Here is a 20895-nt window from a genome sequence, read left to right as displayed (position 1 = left end):
CACATGAAAAGATGCTCAACATCACTCATTATCAAAGAAATGCACATCAAAACCTCAATGAGGTACCATTACGCACCAGTCAGGATGGCTGCTATCCAAAAGTCTACAAGCAATAAATGCTGGAGAGGGTGTGGAGAAAAGGGAACCCTCTTACACTGTTGGTGGGAGTGCAAACTAGTACAGCCGCTATGGAGAACAGTGTGGAGATTTCTTAAAAAACTGGAAATAGAACTGCCATATGACCTAGTAATCCCACTTCTGGGCATACACACTGAGGAAACCAGATCTGAAAGATACATGTGCACCCCAATGTTCATCACAGCATTGTTTATAATAGCCAGGACATGGAAGCAACCTAGATGCCCATCAGCAGACGAATGGATAAGGAAGCTGTGGTACTATACACCATGGAATATTACTCAGCCATTAAAAAGAATTCATTTGAACCAGTTCTAATGAGATGGATGAAACTGGAGCCCGTTATACAGTGTGAAGTAAGCCAGAAAGATAAAGACCAATACAGTATACTAACGCATATATATGGAATTTAGAAAGATGGTAATGATAACCTTATATGCAAAACAGAAAAAGAGACACAGATGTACAGAACAGACTTTTGGACTCTGTGGGAAAAGGCAAGGGTGGGATGTTTTGAGAGAGCAGCATCGAAACGTATATTATCAAGGGTGAAACAGATCACCAGCCCAGGTTAGATGCATGAGACAAGTGCTCAGGGCTGGTGCACTGGGAAGACCCAGAGGGATGGGGTGGGGAGGGAGGTGGGAGTGGGGATCAGGATGGGGAATACATGTAAATCCATGGCTGATTCATGTCAATGTATGGCAAAAACCACTACAATATTGTAAAGTAATTAGCCTCCAACTAATAAAAACAAATTAAAAAAAAAAAAAGCAGAGACATCACTTTGCTGACAAAGGGCCATATAGTAAAAGCTATGGTTTCTCCAGTAATCATGTACAGATGTGAGAGTTGGACTATAAAGAAGACTGAGCACCGAAGAATCGACACTTATGAAGTGTAGTGCTAGAGAAGACTCTTCAGAGTCCCTTGGACAGCAAGATCAAACCAGACAATCCTAAAGGAAACCAACCCTGAATATTCATTGAAAGAATTGATGCTGAAGCTGAAGCTCCAATAATTTGGCCACCTGATGCGAACAGCTGACTCATTGGGAAAGATCAGGTTGCTTGGAAAGATTGAAGGCAGAAGAAGGGGGTGACAGAGGATGAGATGGTTAGATAGCATCATGAACTCAATGGACATGAACTTGAGCAAACTCCAGGGAATAGTGGAGGACAGAGGAACCTGGTGTCTTGCATTCCATGGGGTCGCAAAGAGTCAAACACAACTTAGCAACTGAACAACAACAACAAAATAAAGTAGATGTTAATTTGAACAAGAAAGGAACTAGAGGATTTCATTCACAGGATTCTATTGTTTTTGAAAATTTAGCCACATTTAAAAACCCACATTGATAGGCTGATTCATGTTGTTGTATGGCAGAAACCAACACAACATTGTAAAGCAATTATCCTCCAATTAAAAATAAATTTGAAAAAAAGTTGAAAAAAAAAAAAAACACTGATAAATGGTAACGGAACAAGAGCATAAAAAGAGTAGGTATTTATGATCCCAGGACACAGAGATGAGAGCCCCTCGACACAAGCTTGGGGCATCCCATCTTCTGTATATAATGGGCCTTATCATAGCATACTGAAAAGAAGTTCCAATGAGCAATACTTACCCTCGAGGACAGAGGTCATGATACTGACAACACTCATTGCCCTTTGGACTCGGAAAGGTTCATTCAAGTAGTCTGCTGTTAGGAAAGTCTTCTGACCTGCATCAAACGCCTGCTGGGACAGAAATAGAGTCAGGACACTCTCCAAATCAAACTCTTCAGTGGCAAAGACTGATCACTCAGCCTCTTATTGGCCTATCTTGGGTGGTTGTAAGCTGCCCAGTGAAGCTATGATTCTCTGCAGTCACGCTTGGAGTAAAGCGTGGAGTAAAGGGTCTGCTGCATGAACTTGGGGTAAGAGCTCAGGCATGAAGAACAGGACACAGAGCTGGGGTCCACGGAGCCTGGGTTCATAGTTGACAGATAATCTGGGCTCATCTGAGGCTTTGCTGACTCTTGTTCTAGGATAGGTACCTGAGTACCAGAGAAGAGATAGAGCTGCCTCAAGGGTCTCTAAGGTGTTTACCAAAGGAAGGTGGGAAGTGCAGGGGCATCGGGCCAGGCAGTCATTATTGGACTTCTGCTGGGATGTGCATATGACAGTCACACAGAATGCTTACACCACAATAGGCTTCCTTGACCTCCCTCCTAAGAGGCCCATATGTCTCCCCAATATATGACCTGGTTCCAATTCTACATGGCCTCTTTCTGAGGGAAAGCTTATGTGTCTTGATTGTCCAGTTCTTAGTTTCTAACATGATCCTTTTGATTCTTCTCTCTCTGGGCCTTTATTGGAAATTCTGTCTGGGTTCCGTGCCAGGCCCCTAACTCTAGTCACACACATACCCTGGATGTGGGGAGTCCCAGGTTCATAGATGCTGACTCAGCACTGTGCAAATCATTCAGAAGACAAATTCGACAAGTGTTTACTGAGCACCTGCTGTAGGTGAAGCTCATAGTAAGTACTTCATACGTACAAAGAAAGTTTGGAAAGTTCTCAACCGTGAGGACTCAACAAAAGGTTCTAGCATCTACTGCTATTATTGATCAGACATATATATAAATAAAAGGGCTCTGTGATTCCATTTAACCCTCCAGTCATTTAGAAACCTTTTAATAAGGTCTTTACAAGAGGAAATATGGAGGTTTGAAGAATTTAAGGGACTTGCTAATGGTGACTCAGTTGATAAATGGCACAACTGTGAATGAAGTTCAGGTCCATGTAATGAGTTCATCTTGCACTAGCTGATAATTTCACTAAAATGAATCAAGGCTGGAATATCTAGGAAAGTGGTAATCCACAGAACAACAACAAGGTTTCTTGAATGAGGCATTTTCCAGAGTGTTAAAGTACCTCCTGCAGCCTGGTGTTGACCTAAGGGATCTGGGTTGGCTATTCTCTGTTGATCCTCGGAGGACCTACCCTCCACCATCTCTGCCCTGCTCCATACTTGGGGAGGGTGACCTGGGCAAACTGCATCACCCTCACCCTCTGGTCTGGTCAGGTCTGGCCAGTGGGAGGCACAGATAGGAGATCAGAGGCTGAGAGGAGGGAGGAGTCACTATCTGCCAGCTGGTTACTTCTCTGCTGGGCTGTTGTTGGGCTGCCCTCTGTCAGGCCGCCTCTCACATAAAGTGGCAGCTCTTGCTGGGCTCTGGCTCCTCGCCTCATTCCTGTAGCCTAGGTGGGTTACAGCTTCCCACTGTGGCTAGTCTCACAGTGCTTCACTGCCCCTTCTTTGTTCTTGAGTCCAGAGCACAAATACTTCCATAAACTCCAGTTGCCCACTGCAGCAGCTCATCTGTTTCTTGCTGGGACTCTGAATCCCATACATCCAGTCAGGGATGGAGCTAAGGTAACTCTGGGAGACTTAGCCAAGTCACTAGAGCCATATAATGGTCAGCTCAGAAGTCTGTGTGCAAGCCACTCTGTGTCCTGGACCCGCCAGAGGGCAAAAGAAAATCAGAGAAGTGACAGTATTGAAGCTGGAGGGAGAGTTTAATTAAATCACAGTTCCAATCTGATGAGGAGTCTCTGATTTGCCATTAAACTCTGTGGTTATTCTATTAAGAGTGTTGGCCTTAATCACTAATTAGTTAGTCACTGTTGCCTAATTTGTGCATTTTGGCAAGTTCTTTCTTCTCCAAGTCAAGTTAGGGATACTCTGCTTCTGCTAAGATCTGTCCAGGGCACCTCCCAGGATTTCTCTGAATCTTAATTGTCAAGCCCAAGGTAATTTGCACAGAGTTACAGGCAAGAAGAGAAGAACATTTCATTTTTTTTCATACTCATCCAGGGAGCAAATAGGCCTATCTCTAAAGCAGTGATAGGGAAGAGGGACAGAGAAACTCCAGCGGGGAAAGAAATCAGAGCAGTTGGAAAACAGTCTGTATCACTTGTTGTTGTTGTTTAGTCACTAAGTCATGTCGGACTCTTTTGCGATCCCATGGACTGTAGCCCACCAGGCTCCTCATCCATGGGATTTCCCAGGCAAGAATACTGGAGTAGGTTGCCATTTCCTTCTCCAGGGGAATCTTCCCAACCCAGGGATCAAGCCTGGGTCTCCTGCATTGCAGGCAGATTCTTTACAGAGTAAACCAGAAGACAGGTTTGATTTCAAGTAAATCCAATCACTCCCTCTGGGTCTCACCTGTCTTGCCTGTAGAATGAGGGTAGCTGGGAGGAGTTGGGCAGAGCGATGTCTAAATGATCCTTCCATAGTAACACACAGGGCTCTTTGGCCTGAGGCCTCTAGCTGCAGAGCAGCCCCAGAGAGCCTAGAGCATTCACAAACTCACCGGGACTTCGATGACTCCAGGGGCAAGCTCTCCAGTGGTCATTTTGGGAGCTCCATCTTCTCCACGCCCTGAGCCACGGTTGAGGGTTTGAGGCAGTGGACTCCTAGGGAGGGGGCCTTGCTGGCCTGTACCCCTAAGCATCAGCAGGGAGCCATGATGGCTTTCATGGTCTCCAGGAAAGACTCCATCATCTGTGACCCCATCAGGGAATGAGATGTCTCGGCCAGGGGCCTGGAAATGGAACACACTGCCATGGCTAGCCCGGCGTCTCCCAGCAGTGAGGCCTAGGAAAGACTGGGCATTGCCCCAAAAAAGCAGGAAAGAAGGTAGCCTGGAAGATCATCCTGCAGGCAAATCTGGAACTCAACATTTCCCTCCACCCACTCCCACTTCCCTGCCCTCAGCCTCATGACCCTCCTATGGAAAATTAAAGACACAGATCTATGGGGTGCTCTAGGTGTACACAGAGAGAGAAGACAGGAAAAGAATATTCTTAACTCAGTCTGGGAAAAGGCCAACACTGAAAAGAGACTGCAAGGTGCTCAAGATCAGCAAATAGGTCATCGTGGCCAAGGATATGTCAGAGCACAAACTTGTCAGCCAGGTGGGTCGGTTGTTTGCCAATCTTTGGCCATGGGGCTGGACAAAAGTATCTTAAGTTCCCTGCTTCAGTGCAAAGTTGTGACCTCAGGAGACAGTTATGTACACCAGTACAAACAACCTTGGTAAAGGGTTCTTGAATGAATGAGCGCTCTTTATTTTCTGAAAATTAGGTCTGACAATTCATTAGATCCAGCCTATATGGGTGTTAGAGTTTGTGTTGCAAAGGAGGAGACAAGAGCTTTGTAACATAATGAGCTTCCAGGATCCCTCGAGGCAAGCGTTCAACAGTCAACAATGGGGAGATTGAAGGGAGAGTTGCAGCCTAATTTCCTGGAAGAATAGTGCCATTCCTCCAAATCAATAAAACATTTCCCATCAAAATCTTCCTCCGAGGGAATCGTGTGGTGTAAAGTTTCCAGAGGAAAGGAGCTAATTCATAGGCCTCGAGCCCCTGGAGGCTTAGTATGCTGGGTTGGCTGGTTCCCACAACCATGAACCTGACCAGACAACTTATCAGTTCTGTCCTCAGCTCATAGAAAGTGCTTCTTTCTGTTTTTTTAAATTAATTTTTATTGAAGTATAGTTGCTTTACAATGTTGTGTTCATTTCACCTATACAGCAAAGTGAATCAACTGTGAAAGAAAAAGTGTTAGTCATCAGTTGCAGCCAACTCTTTCCATGGACTGTAGCCTGCCAGACGCCTCTGTCCATGGGATTCTCCAGGCAAGAATACTGGAGTGGGTTGCCATTCCCTTCTCCAGGGGATCTTCCCAACCCAGAGATTGAACCTAGGTCTCTTGCATCACAGGTTGATTCTTTACTGTCTGAGTCACCATGGTTAACTATACTAAACACGTATCTCCTCTTTCTTGGATTTCTGTCCCATTTAGGTCACCACAGAGCCTCGAGGAGAGTTCCCTCTGCTACACAGTAGGTTCTCATTAGTTATGTATTTTATATATAGTAGCGTATACATGTCAATCCCAATCTCCCAGTTCCTCCCACCACCCTTCTGAATTGGTTTGTTCTCTACGTCTGTATCTCTATTTCTGCTTTGCAAATAAGATCACCCATAACATGTTTCTAGATTCCACATATATGCATTAATATACATTGTTTTTCTCTTCATAGAAAGTGTTTCTAAAATCTAAACTTTGACTTCCTGTCAAACTCAGATCATATTGCTGAATTTCCCCTCCCTGACTTAATTTCTTTTACTCACTCAATTATTAAAGTTGGGACACTTTGTCAATTAAAGCCCTCTTGACCTATCCCCATCTCCCTCAGAATTGAAGTTTGCTTTCTTGGTGATTTGGAGCCTAGTCCGGCACAGCAATCTTCATTGTAATTCAGCATTAAAAACACAGCACTCTTTATCTAGAATATATGTCCAAGGACTGTGAACTCATAAAATCCACGAATCCTTCCCACTTTTGAAGCAAAGGCGCAGAACTGGCAAGTCCTCATTAAAGATGGGACAGCTGAGTCACGTGCACTGGGGCACTAAGTAAGCCGAGAAACTAAGGAGAAAATTTTGGTCCTGTATTTGTCAAGCGGTGTCTCCTTGGCCACAACCTGATATTTCAGAATTCACCTATTTGGCAAATGGTGGACAATGGCCTCTGAGTCTAAGTACTGGACTTGTCTTAAAATCATTCAAGCAGATCAACTGGTCTCCTGTGTGTTCCCTGAAAGCCCTGCTGCGTCTCTCTGCTAAGTGCTACCCCCGATCTCCCTCTCATTACTGCTGATCAGAAAATGGCTTTTTATTAAAACTGCCTATGGTCTATTTACTACAATAACACACGTGGGAAAGAAGGAAGGGAATGCCTTAACAAATGGAAACTCCAATCAGTTAGCACTAAGGGAGTACCCAAACAAGGTCTCCCTGTCGTTAGGACAAACATGATCTTCCTGCCTGGAAAACATTCTCTCTCAAACCCTCCCAGTCCTCAGTTACTGGAGGACTTACTCACTATTTACTAAGAACTTCAATTATCCCCTCCTTCATGAAGCCTTTCCTGATACACTCTCACCCTCATAAGAATAGATGTTCCTGCTCCTATTCCCCAAGCAACATCTATCTGTCCCTAAATAGTATCCAACACATAGCTGTTTTTATGTCTGCTTCCTCCACCCAAATGGAAGTTCTTGGAAGATGGGCCATGTTTTAGTCAACTCTTTATACCAAGCACCTAGTGTTGTTGACCTAGAAAGGGATGTTTCCTCCTTTGCCCTTTGAAGGTAGATCTAGCTAGAGAGATAAGCACATACATACACCAGATGATTATTGGACATCCTAGTGCTAATCTCTGTGGAGTTGACTGGATAGGAGAAATTAAAGCCCAATTCAGAGTGTCACTGCCATGTCCACAGAAGCTGTGATTTATCCTGCCCTGAGGTTGTCAGAGCTCCAGTCAAATCCCAGTCTGAAACAGCTTCTGAACTGTGCCCTGTTCATGCCAGGTGCTGCTCAAAAGAGGCAGAGCAGACTCTCATAAATGCTGGTGTGTGGATGTCACCGAGGCCAGAGTGCATGGGAGTGTGTCTGTGTATGGACATGCACACATAAGTCTGGGGGTTGTAGAGATCCTATTCCAAAAAGTGACACATCTTTCAGAGGAGCACAAGGAAAAGAGATCAAGAGGGAAGTGAGATCCAGCAGCTCTGAAAAATAACCCTGTCAAGCCCCTTTCGCATACTGCCAGTGTGGGACCTACTCCATCACAAAGGGGTTATTATCTCTCAGGCTTGTTGAAAGGATACATTTGGGGTACACAAGACTTTCAAGGGAGAGGGAGCTGGTGGGAGGAAACCTGGTGAGTACTGGGAATCTTGGAGTGGGAGGTAGCAGGTTATGACGAGAGGGAAAATTGCTACTGGGTCTGAAATGAGGTCCTGAAGGTATTCCCAGGCTGGATTGTTACCACGAGACAGGTGCCAGGATCTCCTGGGCCAACAGTAGGTGAGAATTTGAGCTGGAGGAGCTGAGGCATGAGGTTAGAAAGAAGCTTTTAAATGATTTCAGCATCATGAACAAGGACCCCTCCCCTGCTCCAGAACTGCAGATTAGAGTGTCAGAAGGAAGCTGACGTCCAACAGGTTCACAGACACGTTATGGTCAGCATTTCAAACCACCTGCCCTATCTGTAATCCAGAGTTCTTCCTCTGGTGTGCCTGTCTTAGAATCACCACCAACTTAAGTGGCCAACCTGGAAACCTGGGAGTCATATTGGACTTCTCCCTTCTTTTGCAACATTCCACAGTCCTAGTCTTGTTGATTCCCTCAAGCTCCCATAAAAGTATTTATAATCCATACTTTTCCCCATCCATAATGTCCCTGACCTAGTTTAGGCCACCATGGCAGTGGTGGGGGGGTAGGGGGTGGGTTATCAAAACATCCTCCTAGGCTCTGTGCCTCCAGTTATCTCTCTGCTACTGACCTCTTTCCACTTCAATGTATTGTCCATGGAAGCTGCAAAAGTGGGTTATCTTTAAGGCTCAAGCCTGAGCCCCTTACCATTCGGTGCTGGTTGTAAGACTCAGACCGGAGTGACTTATTGTCGTCTGTGGAGCCCTCTGACACCCTTGACTTCATTCTGTGTTTTCTTTCACTGGCAGTTTTGGAGGCCAAGGGGGATCCATTGTGAGACTGGAGAGAGGCTGTGTCAACCCCCAGTGCTGCCAGAACCTGAAGGGAGAGAATAGCAGCTATAGCCAACAGTATCTGGATGTGCTCAGCATAAATGCGTGTCCCCCAGACAGTGGGTGAGGGCTTCTCAACCAGAGGAGGTCTGATTCAGGACCTGAGTGGTGGTTGGATTGAGACACAGCAGGAAGAGCCACCGCTAGGTCACCACCCTCATTCATACCTTGTAGTAAACTGTGTTGATGCCCTAGGTTTCTCTTACCAGGTCAGTATGCTCCTCCAGCTGTTTGAATGTTAGTAAACATTACTAATGCTAGTAACCCATTAGTAAATGGGTTACAGCTGCAGGATTCTGCAGAAAATTTCCTTCGTACCTTTGGCTTGAGCAAGCATGGAGGTAGGAAGCACCAGTCCTCTTGCCTCCAGGTAGGGCTACCTCTGTGGAACAAGTCATGCCCTGGAGCTCCCCATGGGATCAGGTCAAAGTAGTCTCTAGCTGAGGCCACTTCCTTATTTAATTCTTTCCTTGTTCCATCCTGCCTTCGATCTCCTCCTAAGAGCACCCCTCAGTGAATCACTTGCACAGGCTCTTCATTTGGGTTCTTTTTTTTTTGAGAAAATCTAACCTAAGATGGTCCCTGAGATAAGATGAATCTTGCTGTGGTTCCCTAAAATGACAGCCTTAATGTAAGAGACTGGTCCAGATATCTGCCCAACTGTGAACGGCCTACAAAAGATTTCACAAAGGTCCAGCCCTCACTGACCTCCTGCTCTGCCCGGAGTATCTCAAGGGTCTCCTGGTACTTCTTCTCCTTGGCTTCAATTTCATCAATGGTTGCCTGGTTCTGCTCCTCATATGCCATGGTGACCACAGCCAAGATCAAATTGACCAGGTAGAAAGACCCCAGGAAGATAACAAGCACGAAAAAAATCATATAGATTTTTCCAGAAGCCCTCAGGGTCTGCAGATTTGAGAGAAAAAAAGAGAAATGTGTACCCAGATAACACGGCCCCCTGACGTGGTCAGAGTCCTCTAGGAATAAAATGTAGCCATGCAACAAATGCTCCAAACTCCAACTGAGCGTGTATGGAGACATGCAGATCAATACCTGCTGGTAGAGGCGTTCCCAGGAATCCTGTGTCATGAGGCGAAACAGTGAGAGAAAAGCCCAAGCGAAGGAATCAAAGCTGGTATAGTTAAAATCTGGGTTGTCAGATGTCTTAAGGCAGAAATAACCTTCAGGGCAGTGGCTGCAGCAAGAACAGATATGGCTGTCAATCACACAGACTTCTGTTTACTGGGGCCAAGACAGTCTAAGGCTGCCAGAGGACCTGAGGGTTTGAAGTCAAAGATTGGAGTTCAAGGCCTAGCCTTATTCTCATTAGCTGAGTGACCTTGGACATTCAGCCTCTTTAGGCCTCAGTTTCTTTTGCCCATTAAGTGGGATAATAATGTTAGGAAACCACTTACCAAAACTGCCCACTGTGGCCAGACACAAAAATAACTTCTTACATGAGTTATAACAAGAGGTCCCAATAAGGAACCTACAAACTGCCGCCAAAACCAACTGGAAGAATTCAGGAGGGACCAAAAGGAGGGAGCAGACACCAGCCCCTAATAATCCTGCAAACCTCCCAGAAACCCTTGCTCTGGAATCCGTCTTGATTGACAGATGTGTGCGCCACCAGGAAGGGCCCTGAGGCAGACCAAATATGGGCATGAGCAAAATGATTGGCCAGAGGCAACCCAGAAAACCAGCACCACCTGCATAAACCCTGAGACTGGGAGCCATAGGGAGAGCACCCATTGACCAAAAACATGCTCTGCTCAAGCACTCGTTTACAAAAATGTCTTTCATTTTGTCAGTATGTGTGTATCTCCTCAGACAATTTATTTCTGAGTGTTAGACAAGAGTCTACTTTTCTGGCCCTAGTAGAGGATTCTGCCCCCATCTCCCCCTGCCCCACTCCCCACCAAACACACAGCCTGGCCTTGCCCCAGTAACATAATACCTTCAGTTCAGAGTTTCATGCAGAGAGAAATGGCCTGGAGAAGACTAGCTGGCTCAGACAAGACCTCATAAGCTTTTTGCAAATTCACACTGCAAGAGGGATAGTCAGTAAAACTTGAGTCAACTGGCATCACCTGCAGAGTTGTCTTTCAAAGGAGGACACACATTAGCCAAGTTCACTGACCAATTAGATGTAACAATAAAGACACCATTTCCCAATAACTGAGCCTCTCCCTCTCCTAAGTGTTTCACAAATGCTATAATTTAATCATCTCAATAATCCTTTAAAAGAAAAAACAGATGCAGAAGCTGGGGTTCAGAGAGAAGAAGTCAGTTGTCTAAAACCACACAGAACTAATAGAAAAAAAAAAAAAAGAAAAAAAAAATAAAACCACACAGATACCAATGGATTTATTTCAAAGGAGAAATAAAATTGTCGCGTAGCTTATGAAGACTGACCTATGAAGAAAGGCCAAACTGAAGACGACTGCCTGGTGAGTCCTGGGGTGGGGAAGGCTCCACGTCCCTCTTCCTCATCATAAGGACCTAAGTTGATGTCAGGAAGCATCTCTAAGCTCAAGGCATGTGAGTGATCCTTTCCACCCATGTGGGATGACCTGGCTGAGGAGACGGTAATGCTTTTTTTCATAGTTACGGATTCTACTTTAGGATTCCTCCACCAACACCAACCTCTGAGGGATCTTCTTATTCCAGACATTCAAGCAGACACACAGGCAGGAACCCATGCAACTGATTAGGGCCTGACAACTTGATTGTAACCCAATCCCAATTCTATCTATCTCCAACTTTGGTTGGAGATTTGCAAGTTTCCAGGCTCTGTAGCCCCACATATAAAGACACTCTCTTGGTTTCACTTTCCCAAGGAGCTAGTTAACCCATTACCTGGAGGTTTGCTACTTAACGCTAAGGGCAGCCTATCTCTGTCTCCTGTAGAACCCCACTATAGCTGCTACGCATCAAAAGCTAACTGCTCAAGAGAATTAAATGAGACCATGGTGCAAAGGCTCTTGCAAGGTGCCTTCAGCATAGTAAATATTATATGTAAAATGCAGAATTAAAATTCTTGCTGTTTTTAACCAGAAGCTACCAAAAACATGGACTAGAATAATGTATGTGAAAGAATGCTGAAAATCATCAGGTATTTCCTGCTACTTGTTCTCCACCTTGAGACCTCAGACTTTCTCCCTGCAGTGCCATTGGTCAGTGTGGGCTTTTGCTCAGGTCTCTGACTTCTCTGTAGCTCAGCACAGAATCCAGGTTTGGTGTTCACAGCATGCCCACCAGGGTTCTCTCTGCCTGTCACCTAAGCTGGCCTCTACTTGACATCCCAGCCCTTTCCACTCCTTCCTGCCTGGCCAGGACCTACCCATCAGGACAGTTGGTCTCTCTTGGAGTCAGAGGGGGGCCCCATGGGTGGACCTCACAGCTTTACCACAGTCAGTGTATGGGTTACTCTGGAACCATCCTTGTAAGAAATGTCATTATCCAGATGGGAAAAGGACATTGACAGATCCTTGGTTTCAATTAAGTCAAAGGCAAACGAAAATTGACATCAGAACAACCCTCTTCCTGAGCTCAAGAACCAAATACCAAGTGCATTTATAAAGAAAGAGGCCACGGGGCCTGTGTTGCGCAAATTCTTCTGTTAGTTCCCCCCTTAGCTCTTGATGAGATTGTTTTCTTAGGGAACTGATGAAGGCTGAACTCCCGCATGCCCCACCCTGTGCTACTTACGCAATATAGGGCTGTTAGCCATTCAGGGAGGGGGTTGTGTGGGCCCGGGCTTCCAGACACCCCTGCCATGGAGGGCAGGGATAAGCCTTTCTCATCTGTTGCCTAATCTCTTTCTACTCATACCTTTGCTCCTGCAAAGCAGCAGGCAGACCTGAGGAGTCCCATGTGCCTTTGCTTTGTCTCACATTCTATTCTGCCACCTGGAATGGTACCATCCAAACCATCTCTTGTTCATCCAGCCTGGATGCCCTTCAACCTCACCACCTCTGGGAAACCTTCCTTGACATCCTCCCTGCCTCACACCATCACCTTGCTATGTTTTCCCAGCCCAGGGAGCCTCTAGGACAGCACGGGTTCTCCACAGCACAGCATCTTTATGTATATGCACCAGAGCTCACAAACTGGCAGATTGCTGGCTGAATTTGCATTGCTAAAATATTGTGTTTGGCCCACAATATGTAGATATCTTCTGGAATTTGTAGTCAATGTTTATAGTTAAGAGAGTTTACATAAAAATCGAAATTTCCTGTCTCTATTTTAAAAACCTGGATCATCTGGAAGCAGTGGACCTATGTTTCCACATGACAACCAAAAGCTGAACTGGGAAGTGGCTACCACTTTGGCTGGTGCATGAACTCTCATGGTCTTGGTACCCACCCAGCCCATTCCTCACATTCCAGACACATGTTGTTATGTGTCTGGCCTCTGTAAGAATTTGAAATTGCAGTCTGAGGCATGTGTCTCTTCCTCCATTATGTGAGGATAATGAAACCCATGTGATGGAGTTGTGACAACGAAATGAAGATCATTTGACACAAAACATATTTAACAAATATTACTTCCTTTCTTGGGCAGATTGTTTGCAAAAATGACCACAGTTATTCCCTTTCCCATCTCCATACCCCTTTCAATATGATGTTGCAAGTTTTCCCATCAAGAGGTGAGTCTGTTCCCCCATTTCTTGGATCTGGACTCACTTGTGCCTTGCAACTTGAGTCAATAGGATGCAGTAGAAGTGACATTATGCCAGTTCTAAGCCTAGGCTTCAAGAGACCTTGCACATTTCCATTCTTTCTCTTGGAATCCTGTCTCCCGTAGGAGAATAAGCCTGGGCTAGTCTGCTGGGGGGTGAGAAACTACGTGGAACAGAGACAAGGCACCCCAGCTGAGGCCATCCTGGATCAGCTGGACCGCTGCTAATCTGTCCACTGTCTGCAGACGCATGAATGAGTCCAGTCAATGTCAGAGGAACAACAGGCTGATCTCAGCCCAAGGTGCAGATGCACAGAATACTGAGTTAAACAAATGGCTGGTGTCTTAAGTCACAAAAATCTTGGGGATGTTTGTTTCATAGCAAGAGCTTACTCATACACTCTCTTCCCATGAGCCTGGGATGGCAGAGGCCATGGCTTATTAATTTCCACATTTTCCTTAGGACTTTCAACCTAGGCTTCACCCAGAAAGAACTGATGACAAAAAGGAGCAAGGGCTACTGGGCACTGGTGTTTTGTTATGGCTTGAACACTCACCCTGCATCAGATCCATTGCCACAGAGTAAGGGGTCAGAAGTGCCTTCTTTGTTGGTATAGTAATCTGCAAAATAAAGCAAGAAGCAGAAGTCTCACATATGGTTCTCAACCCTCAACTCAAGCCTTGAGTGGTGAAAGCAACACCTGCTGAGACTTCTGCCTGAGCAAGGAGAACACAGTTGACTGTGTGTCCTCCATGGGTATGCTGGGAGCTAGGGAGGGGAAATGTCTCATCTGGGGAGAGAGAAGCTGAGCTGTGGCCTCAGCCTTGAGCATCCTCCAGCAGAGGCAGAATGACTTGCCTCTGGACTGATCGCTCATTTCCTTGTAAAAGGGACATTGGACAACCGAGAATGGGGGGCCCCAAAGTAAAACACAACTCATGAGAAGCATTTCAGTGGGAAAGGGGAATCAAAATATACATCTGCACAGGTATGCAGAGGTGTCACACTCCCCACCAACCAGACCTTGGTCCCCATGGCAGTAATTCCACTCCCGTTTTTCGTGAGAGGAGTAATTGGCTGTCTCGTTGACAGCTGTGCAATTCTTGACGCATTTGTTCTTGAGGTTGCCCTTGAAGAGCTGCAGGCCCACCAGGGCAAAGACACTCAGGCAGAAGACAGTGAGAATGGTCACGTCAGCCAGCTTCTTCACCGAGTGGATCAGGGCCCCCACGATGACCTTCAGTCCTGTGGGAAGATGACAGAGATACTCTCACGCGGATGACGTGGCACACACAGAGCACACACATGTGCCTGGCACGCTTGCATCTTAGCCTTCCTAGCCTTTCACTACACACAGGTGTGAGATATTTTACAAACTCTGCTGCTGCTGCTGCTAAGTCACTTCAGTCGTGTCCAACTCTGTGTGACCCCATCCCGGGGATTCTCCAGACAAGAACACTGGAGTGGGTTGCCATTTCCTTCTCCAATGCATAAAAGTAAAAAGTGAAAGGGAAGTTGCTCAGCCATGTCCGACTCTTTGCAACCCCATGGACTGCAGCCTACCAGGCTCCTCCATCCATGGGATTTTCCAGGCAAGAGTACTGGAGTGGGGTGCCATTGCCTTCTCTGTTACAAACTCTAGGACAGTTTCAAGCCCAGTTCCTCATCTGAACCTTGCCATAAACATGAGAGGCAGATAGGAAGAGAATACTGTCCAACTGTAAAGATGAGGCAACTGAGACCCAGACTATGCATTATTAAAATCTTAAAGTGAATAAATTCCTGACAGTAGCGATTTGATGAAAAAATAATTGTTGACTACCTGCTATGCTCCAGGTACTAGGCCTAGCATGAGGCTGCCAATTTCACTCCAGTCATTTGGTATCTATTATTCTGTCCTTATCTCAGTCCTGGGAGGCAGCTTGAGGCTTGGGGACACGTGAACACTGGTGTGTGAGAAAGAAAGAAGGAGAAGAAGAAGAAAAGAAGAAAGAAGGAAGAAGAGGAAGAGGAGGAAAAGGAACGAAAGAGGAGGTGGAAGAAAAGGAAGAAGAGGAAGAAATGGAGGGAGGGAGGGAGAGATGCAAGGGAGACAGAACAAGACAGAGACACAAAGACAGAGGGGTGAACACAGAAATAGAGCGAGGCCATGAGCGACACTGAGAGTCACTGAGGAAGAGACAGACAGAATCTGAGCAATATAGCTGGCAGCAAAGATGGGGCCCCTGCTTGTTTAAGGAAGGATGACTTATTGCTCTGGCAAAGGAAATCACCTTCTTTGGAAAAGCAGATTTTTAAGTAGCAGAAAGAGCTCTAAGCAGAGAAGCAAGCTGCGATCTAGCCTTGCCTTGCCTTTTTGGTCAACAAATAATCCACTGAGCACCCTCTGCCCTGCTTGGTTCCCTCTCAGGAGCCAAGCAGTGGTTAAGGCACTGGCCTGTGTGGGGCTGTCTGACGAGTGAGGGGAAATTCTATAGCATTACTGAGGAGGTGGGCACACGGTGAAATAGTCCATCACAGAAGCCTGGGGGTGGGAGTAGGGCCGGGTGGGGGGTTGAGGAAGATGGGAAGGACCAGGGAGCCTCCTTGAGGAAGTCGGAGCATGGCAGAACCCTGAGGATGCGTATGAGTTGAGTGAGGAAGAGAAGGGACTTTCCCAACAGAGGAGCAGCGTGGCCTGGGGCTGAGTGATGAGCAAAAGCTATGAGTATCTGTGGAACCACAGGAAGATTCTGGAGGTGGGTACAGGAGAGAGATGAGGCAGGAGGGGAGTCTCCATAGGCCAGGTCTTATATACAAAACTCAGGGTCTTCCTGGCTGAGTAGGTGAGAGAGATACTAAGGGGAAGAACTGACTACTTATTGCTGCGATTTTCTTCATGAAGAAAATGATTCTTCATGATTTTCTTCATTTAGTGGAAGTTGGCAAAAACTTTCCAGTCATTTCCTGCAGAGCCAGACGCAGAACTGTGGAAAGGGACTTCTACTCTAGTGTAAGTATTTCTGTTTCCAGGTGAGGGCAAGGGTTTTGGGGTGAGGGAGGGGAGACAACCCATTAGGCCACAAGGGGGAAGCCTTGAGTCCCATCTCAAGGCCATTACCTGGTCTCAGGCCTCACCATCCCCTCCATCAACCCAGAGGGGGCTGAGGAGTATCATGTGGCAACATAGATCTGGGAGGCCCAATAAGATCAGCCCTGGGGGACTATTTCCATTTCTGAATTGTCTGTAATCAAGAACTGTCTAATTATTTTCTCTTCTGTGGATCCAAAGGCAGGGCTGAGGCTCAAATGTTCAGATTCATGAAAATGGGGAAGACAATCACCATAGCCTAGGATTGCCTTTTCCCTTCTTCTCTGTTTCCAGGCTTACATTTCGGTTTAAAGTATAAATGAGAATCTGACTGGAGGCTTGCCTGAATCCTGCAAGGAGAATGTAAAACAAGGACCTGACCTTTTTGTCCTTTATGGATGCCATGAGTTACTCTGGACAGAGCGCTGGCTAAGAATCAGGACATGAGGTTTCCAGGTTACAACTGCCTCTAGTGATGAGGATTCGGGATTGTGTTTTCTACTCTCTGTGCCTCAGTTTCTTTTTCCCTTAAATGAGGACAATAGTCCATGTTCTGGCAATTTATAGGGCTCTCGTGAAAATCAAAGTGGGATGTTAGGCTGTGGAAACCAACATAAACTCTATGAGTAAATGTGCTGGTTAAAGCTACTCACCCGGGATCACAGACACGGTTTTTAAAGCTCTAAGGACTCTGAACGTGCGCAGGCCTGAGATCCCTCGGAGATCTGTCACTTCACCAGCATAGCTGTAGGACCAGAAATCAGTCAGTATCTCTGCATGAAGAGGGTCTTGGGACTTTATGCAGCATAAATAAAGACAATTTTGGGCAACACAAGCCTAGGAAGGACCCAGAACAGACACTGAGAATCTACTGGCACTTGCATCCATAGATTGACATGAACCCTGATTTAATTATGGCAATATTTTTCAGAGTGGCCTCTTTGAGAAGATGCAAAGACTTCCCTGGTGGCTCAGTGGTAAAGAATCCACCTGCAATGCAGGACACCTGGATTCAATCCCTGGGTCAGGAAGATTCCCTGGAGAAGGAAATGGCAACCCACTCCAGTATTCTTATCTGGGAAATCCCATGGACAGAGGAGCCTGGCGGGCTACAGTCCATGGGATAACAAGAGTTGGACATGACTTAGCAACTAAACCACCACCACACCATTGTGATCCAGAAGATTGTCTACTACCCATGCAGATGGTGTGTGGCCAGCTCATCTCCTTGGGCACTGGTTCCTCAGGGAAAGATCTTCATGTTCAGGAGGTACAAAGCTGATCCACTTTGACAGGTCAGTTATAAGCTCAGATGTAAGGTCTCCAATTTCTCCCTGAGGGAATGGGACTAACCCTGGAAAATGACTCCCAAAGCAAGTCTTTGGCAAAGAGACCCTGGGCCACACAGTCCCAAATGAGGAAGCTGGAAAGAGATAAGGATAACACCCCTAGAATGGCACCTGTTTCAGTTCAGTCACTCAGTCATGTACAGGTCTTTGAGACCTCATGGACTGCAGCACGCCAGGCCTCCCTGTCCATCACCAACTCCTGGAGCTTGCTCAAACTCATGTCCATTGAGTTGGTGATGCCATCCAGCCATCTCATCCTCTGTCATCCCCTTCTCCTCCTGCTTTCAATCTTTCCCAGCAAATGAGTCACTTTTCAAATGAGTCACTTCTTCGCATCAGATAGCCAAAGTACTGGAGTTTCAGCTTCAGCATCTGTCCTTCCAATGAATATTCAGGACTGATTTTCTTTAGGATTGACTGGTTGGATCTCCTTGTAGTCCAAGGAACTCTCAAAAGTTTTCTCCAACACCACAATTCAAAAGCATCAATTCTTCATCCCTCAGCTTTCTTCATAGTCCAACTCTCACATCCATACATGACTATTGGAAAAATCACAGCTTTGACTAGACAGACCTTTGTTGGCAGAGTACTGTCTCTGCTTTTTAATATGCTGTCTAGGTTGGTCATAGCTTTTCTTCCAAGGAGCGAAAATTAAAAGCATCTTTTAATTTCATGGCTCCAATCACCACCTGCAGTGATTTTGGAGCCCCCAAAAATCAAGTCTGTCACTGTTTCCATTGTTTCCCCATCTATTTGCCATGAAGTGATGGGACCAGATGCCATGATCTTCAGTTTTTTGAATGTTGCGTTTCAAGCCAGCTTTTTCACTCTCCTCTTTCACTTTCATCAAGAGGTCCTTCAGTTCCTCTTTACTTTCTGCCATAAGGGTGGTGTCATCTGTGTATCTGAGATTATTAATATTTCTCTTGGCAGTCTTGATTCCAGCTTGTGCTTCCTCCAGCCCAGCACTTCTGCAAAAAGTTAAATAAGCAGGATGACAATATACAGCCTTGGAGTACTTCTTTCCCAATTTGGAACCAGTCTGTTGTTCCATATCCAGTTCTAACTGTTGCTTCTTGACCTGCATACAGGTTTCTCAGGAGGCAGGTAAGGTGGTCTGATATTCTCATCTCTTAAAGAATTTTCTGGCACCCCACTCCAATACTCTTGCCTGGAAAATCCCATGGATGGAGGAGCCTGGTAGGCTGTAGTCCATGGGGTCGCTAAGTGTTGGACACGACTGAGTGACTTCCCTTTCACTTTTCACTTTCATGCATTGGAGAAGGAAATGGCAACCCACTCCAGTGTTCTTGTCTGGAGAATCCCAGGGATGGGGGAGCCTGGTGGGCTTCTGTCTATGGGGTTGCACAGAGTCGGACATGACTGAAGCGACTTAGCAGCAACATAATCAAAGGCTTTGGTGTAATCAATAAAGCAGAAGTGGATGTTTTTCTGGACATACCTATAATGTCATATGCAGATAAATGTGGAGAAATACTCACGCCAGAGTGATGACACTAAAATCCAGCCAGTTCCAAGGATCTCTCAGGTAAGCGAACTCATTTAGACAAAATCCTCTTGCCAATATCTTTATCAAGGCTTCAAAGGTATAAATGACAGTGAAGACATATCTGGGAGGGAAGGTGGAAAGGGAGTGTTAGTTACACCTTGGAGAGAGCTGTGCACCAAAGGGAGAGTGGCTGTGATTGTTCCAAAGGAGAACATGCAAAGAGTCACCAAGGTGGGGAAGGAGAAGAGTGGAAGGTAGGGAGATGAGATGCAGATGGAGGAGCTCAGAGCAATCAAAAAGATGGGTGGGGTGGGGAGGGACGTGAGTGGCTGGGATGACTAGCAGCCTCTGCTGCTCTGAAGGTAAGCAGAGGGCTATGGCACGCAACCACCACAGGGTTCCAAAGTTCCTCCTGTTCCAAGAGGTTCCTCGAGGTTCCCTGCCCTGAGGGAAGCTGGCAGTTCCTCCATCAACTTGTTGACTGAAGATACAGAAGAGGAAGGAGATCTGACTACCTCCCCCTTCTCCAGACTTCTCTGCTTCAAACTGTCTTTTCTTCTCATGCCACGCTTGGCCTGCTGGCATTTCTGGCCTCAGGGATCCTGGTCTGTTTACTATCTAAAGCAGTAAATAACTAGGTGTCATGGAAGAGAAAAGCATCTGAATTCATACACATTTTCTCAGGAGAATGGGTCCTGTTAGAGGAAGTCATCTCAAAAGAGCCTTTTTATTCTGTTGGACACATTTTGGGCTTGGATTTGAGGAGAAGGCTCCGAAGCTGAGGTTGGGAGTAGGGGAGTGTTTCTCTAGTGTTCAGAATGCCTCGATCACTGACAGCACTGGTTCTCAGACTCCAGCACAGATCTGACCAACCCCATGGAAAGCTTGTTCAAGCATAGATTTCCGGGCTGTCAGCCCAGAGTTTCTGATTCGGTAAGTCTGGGGTAGAGCCTAAGATTTTGCATTTCTAACAAGTTCCCAGCTGAGCCTAATGCTGCTGGCCTGAGGAACTATCCTTTGAGAACTACTGCCCAAAGGGACATAAATGCATGCATAAATCACACCTAATTTTGGATACGCTACATTTTTTAAAAATTATAAGGTTCTAAATGTAAATACTGGTATGAAAAATGAAAAGACTTTTGATTGAATATGGCAGATTGAACCTGTATTTACCTCCAATCTTTTGGTAATCCTTCTTAAATGATAGTAAAAGGAGCTTTTAAAAAAGCATACATTCATTAGGGCAATGACAATGGAGAACACAACAGTATTTTGGAAATTAGAGTGAAGACGGATGAAAGGTAACTGACAGCAGACCCTAGAAAGCTGGAAGCGGGGAGTTCCCAGAAGCAAGCCAACCCAGATAGCAGAGCTGCTTAGGACTTAGGGATGCTAAATGTCTCTGAAAGTGGAGCCCAGGGAGACAGTGGCAAGTGGGTCTGTAAAGAGAGCTTGAATGTCTTTATTAAC

General features: G+C 46.0%; 1 protein-coding gene across 1 annotated transcript in view; it reads right to left on the bottom strand.

Annotated features, from left to right (window-relative positions):
* Nucleotides 1-20895, bottom strand: part of SCN10A (sodium voltage-gated channel alpha subunit 10) — an 87850-nt gene that overhangs the window by 45143 nt on the left and 21812 nt on the right. The window contains exons 4-12 of the mRNA XM_043442367.1: nt 19415-19543; nt 17217-17308; nt 14517-14738; nt 14050-14113; nt 9863-10004; nt 9518-9715; nt 8625-8795; nt 4502-4795; nt 1766-1874 (exon numbers count right to left, since the gene is read on the bottom strand). Coding sequence (XP_043298302.1) covers nt 1766-1874; nt 4502-4795; nt 8625-8795; nt 9518-9715; nt 9863-10004; nt 14050-14113; nt 14517-14738; nt 17217-17308; nt 19415-19543 — 1421 coding nt within the window. The remainder of the gene's footprint in view (nt 1-1765; nt 1875-4501; nt 4796-8624; nt 8796-9517; nt 9716-9862; nt 10005-14049; nt 14114-14516; nt 14739-17216; nt 17309-19414; nt 19544-20895) is intronic.

The sequence above is a fragment of the Cervus canadensis genome, chromosome 22, assembly GCF_019320065.1.
Source record: "Cervus canadensis isolate Bull #8, Minnesota chromosome 22, ASM1932006v1, whole genome shotgun sequence".
NCBI classification, from domain to species: Eukaryota; Metazoa; Chordata; class Mammalia; order Artiodactyla; family Cervidae; genus Cervus; species Cervus canadensis.
This window is presented reverse-complemented; position numbering and strand designations above follow the sequence as displayed.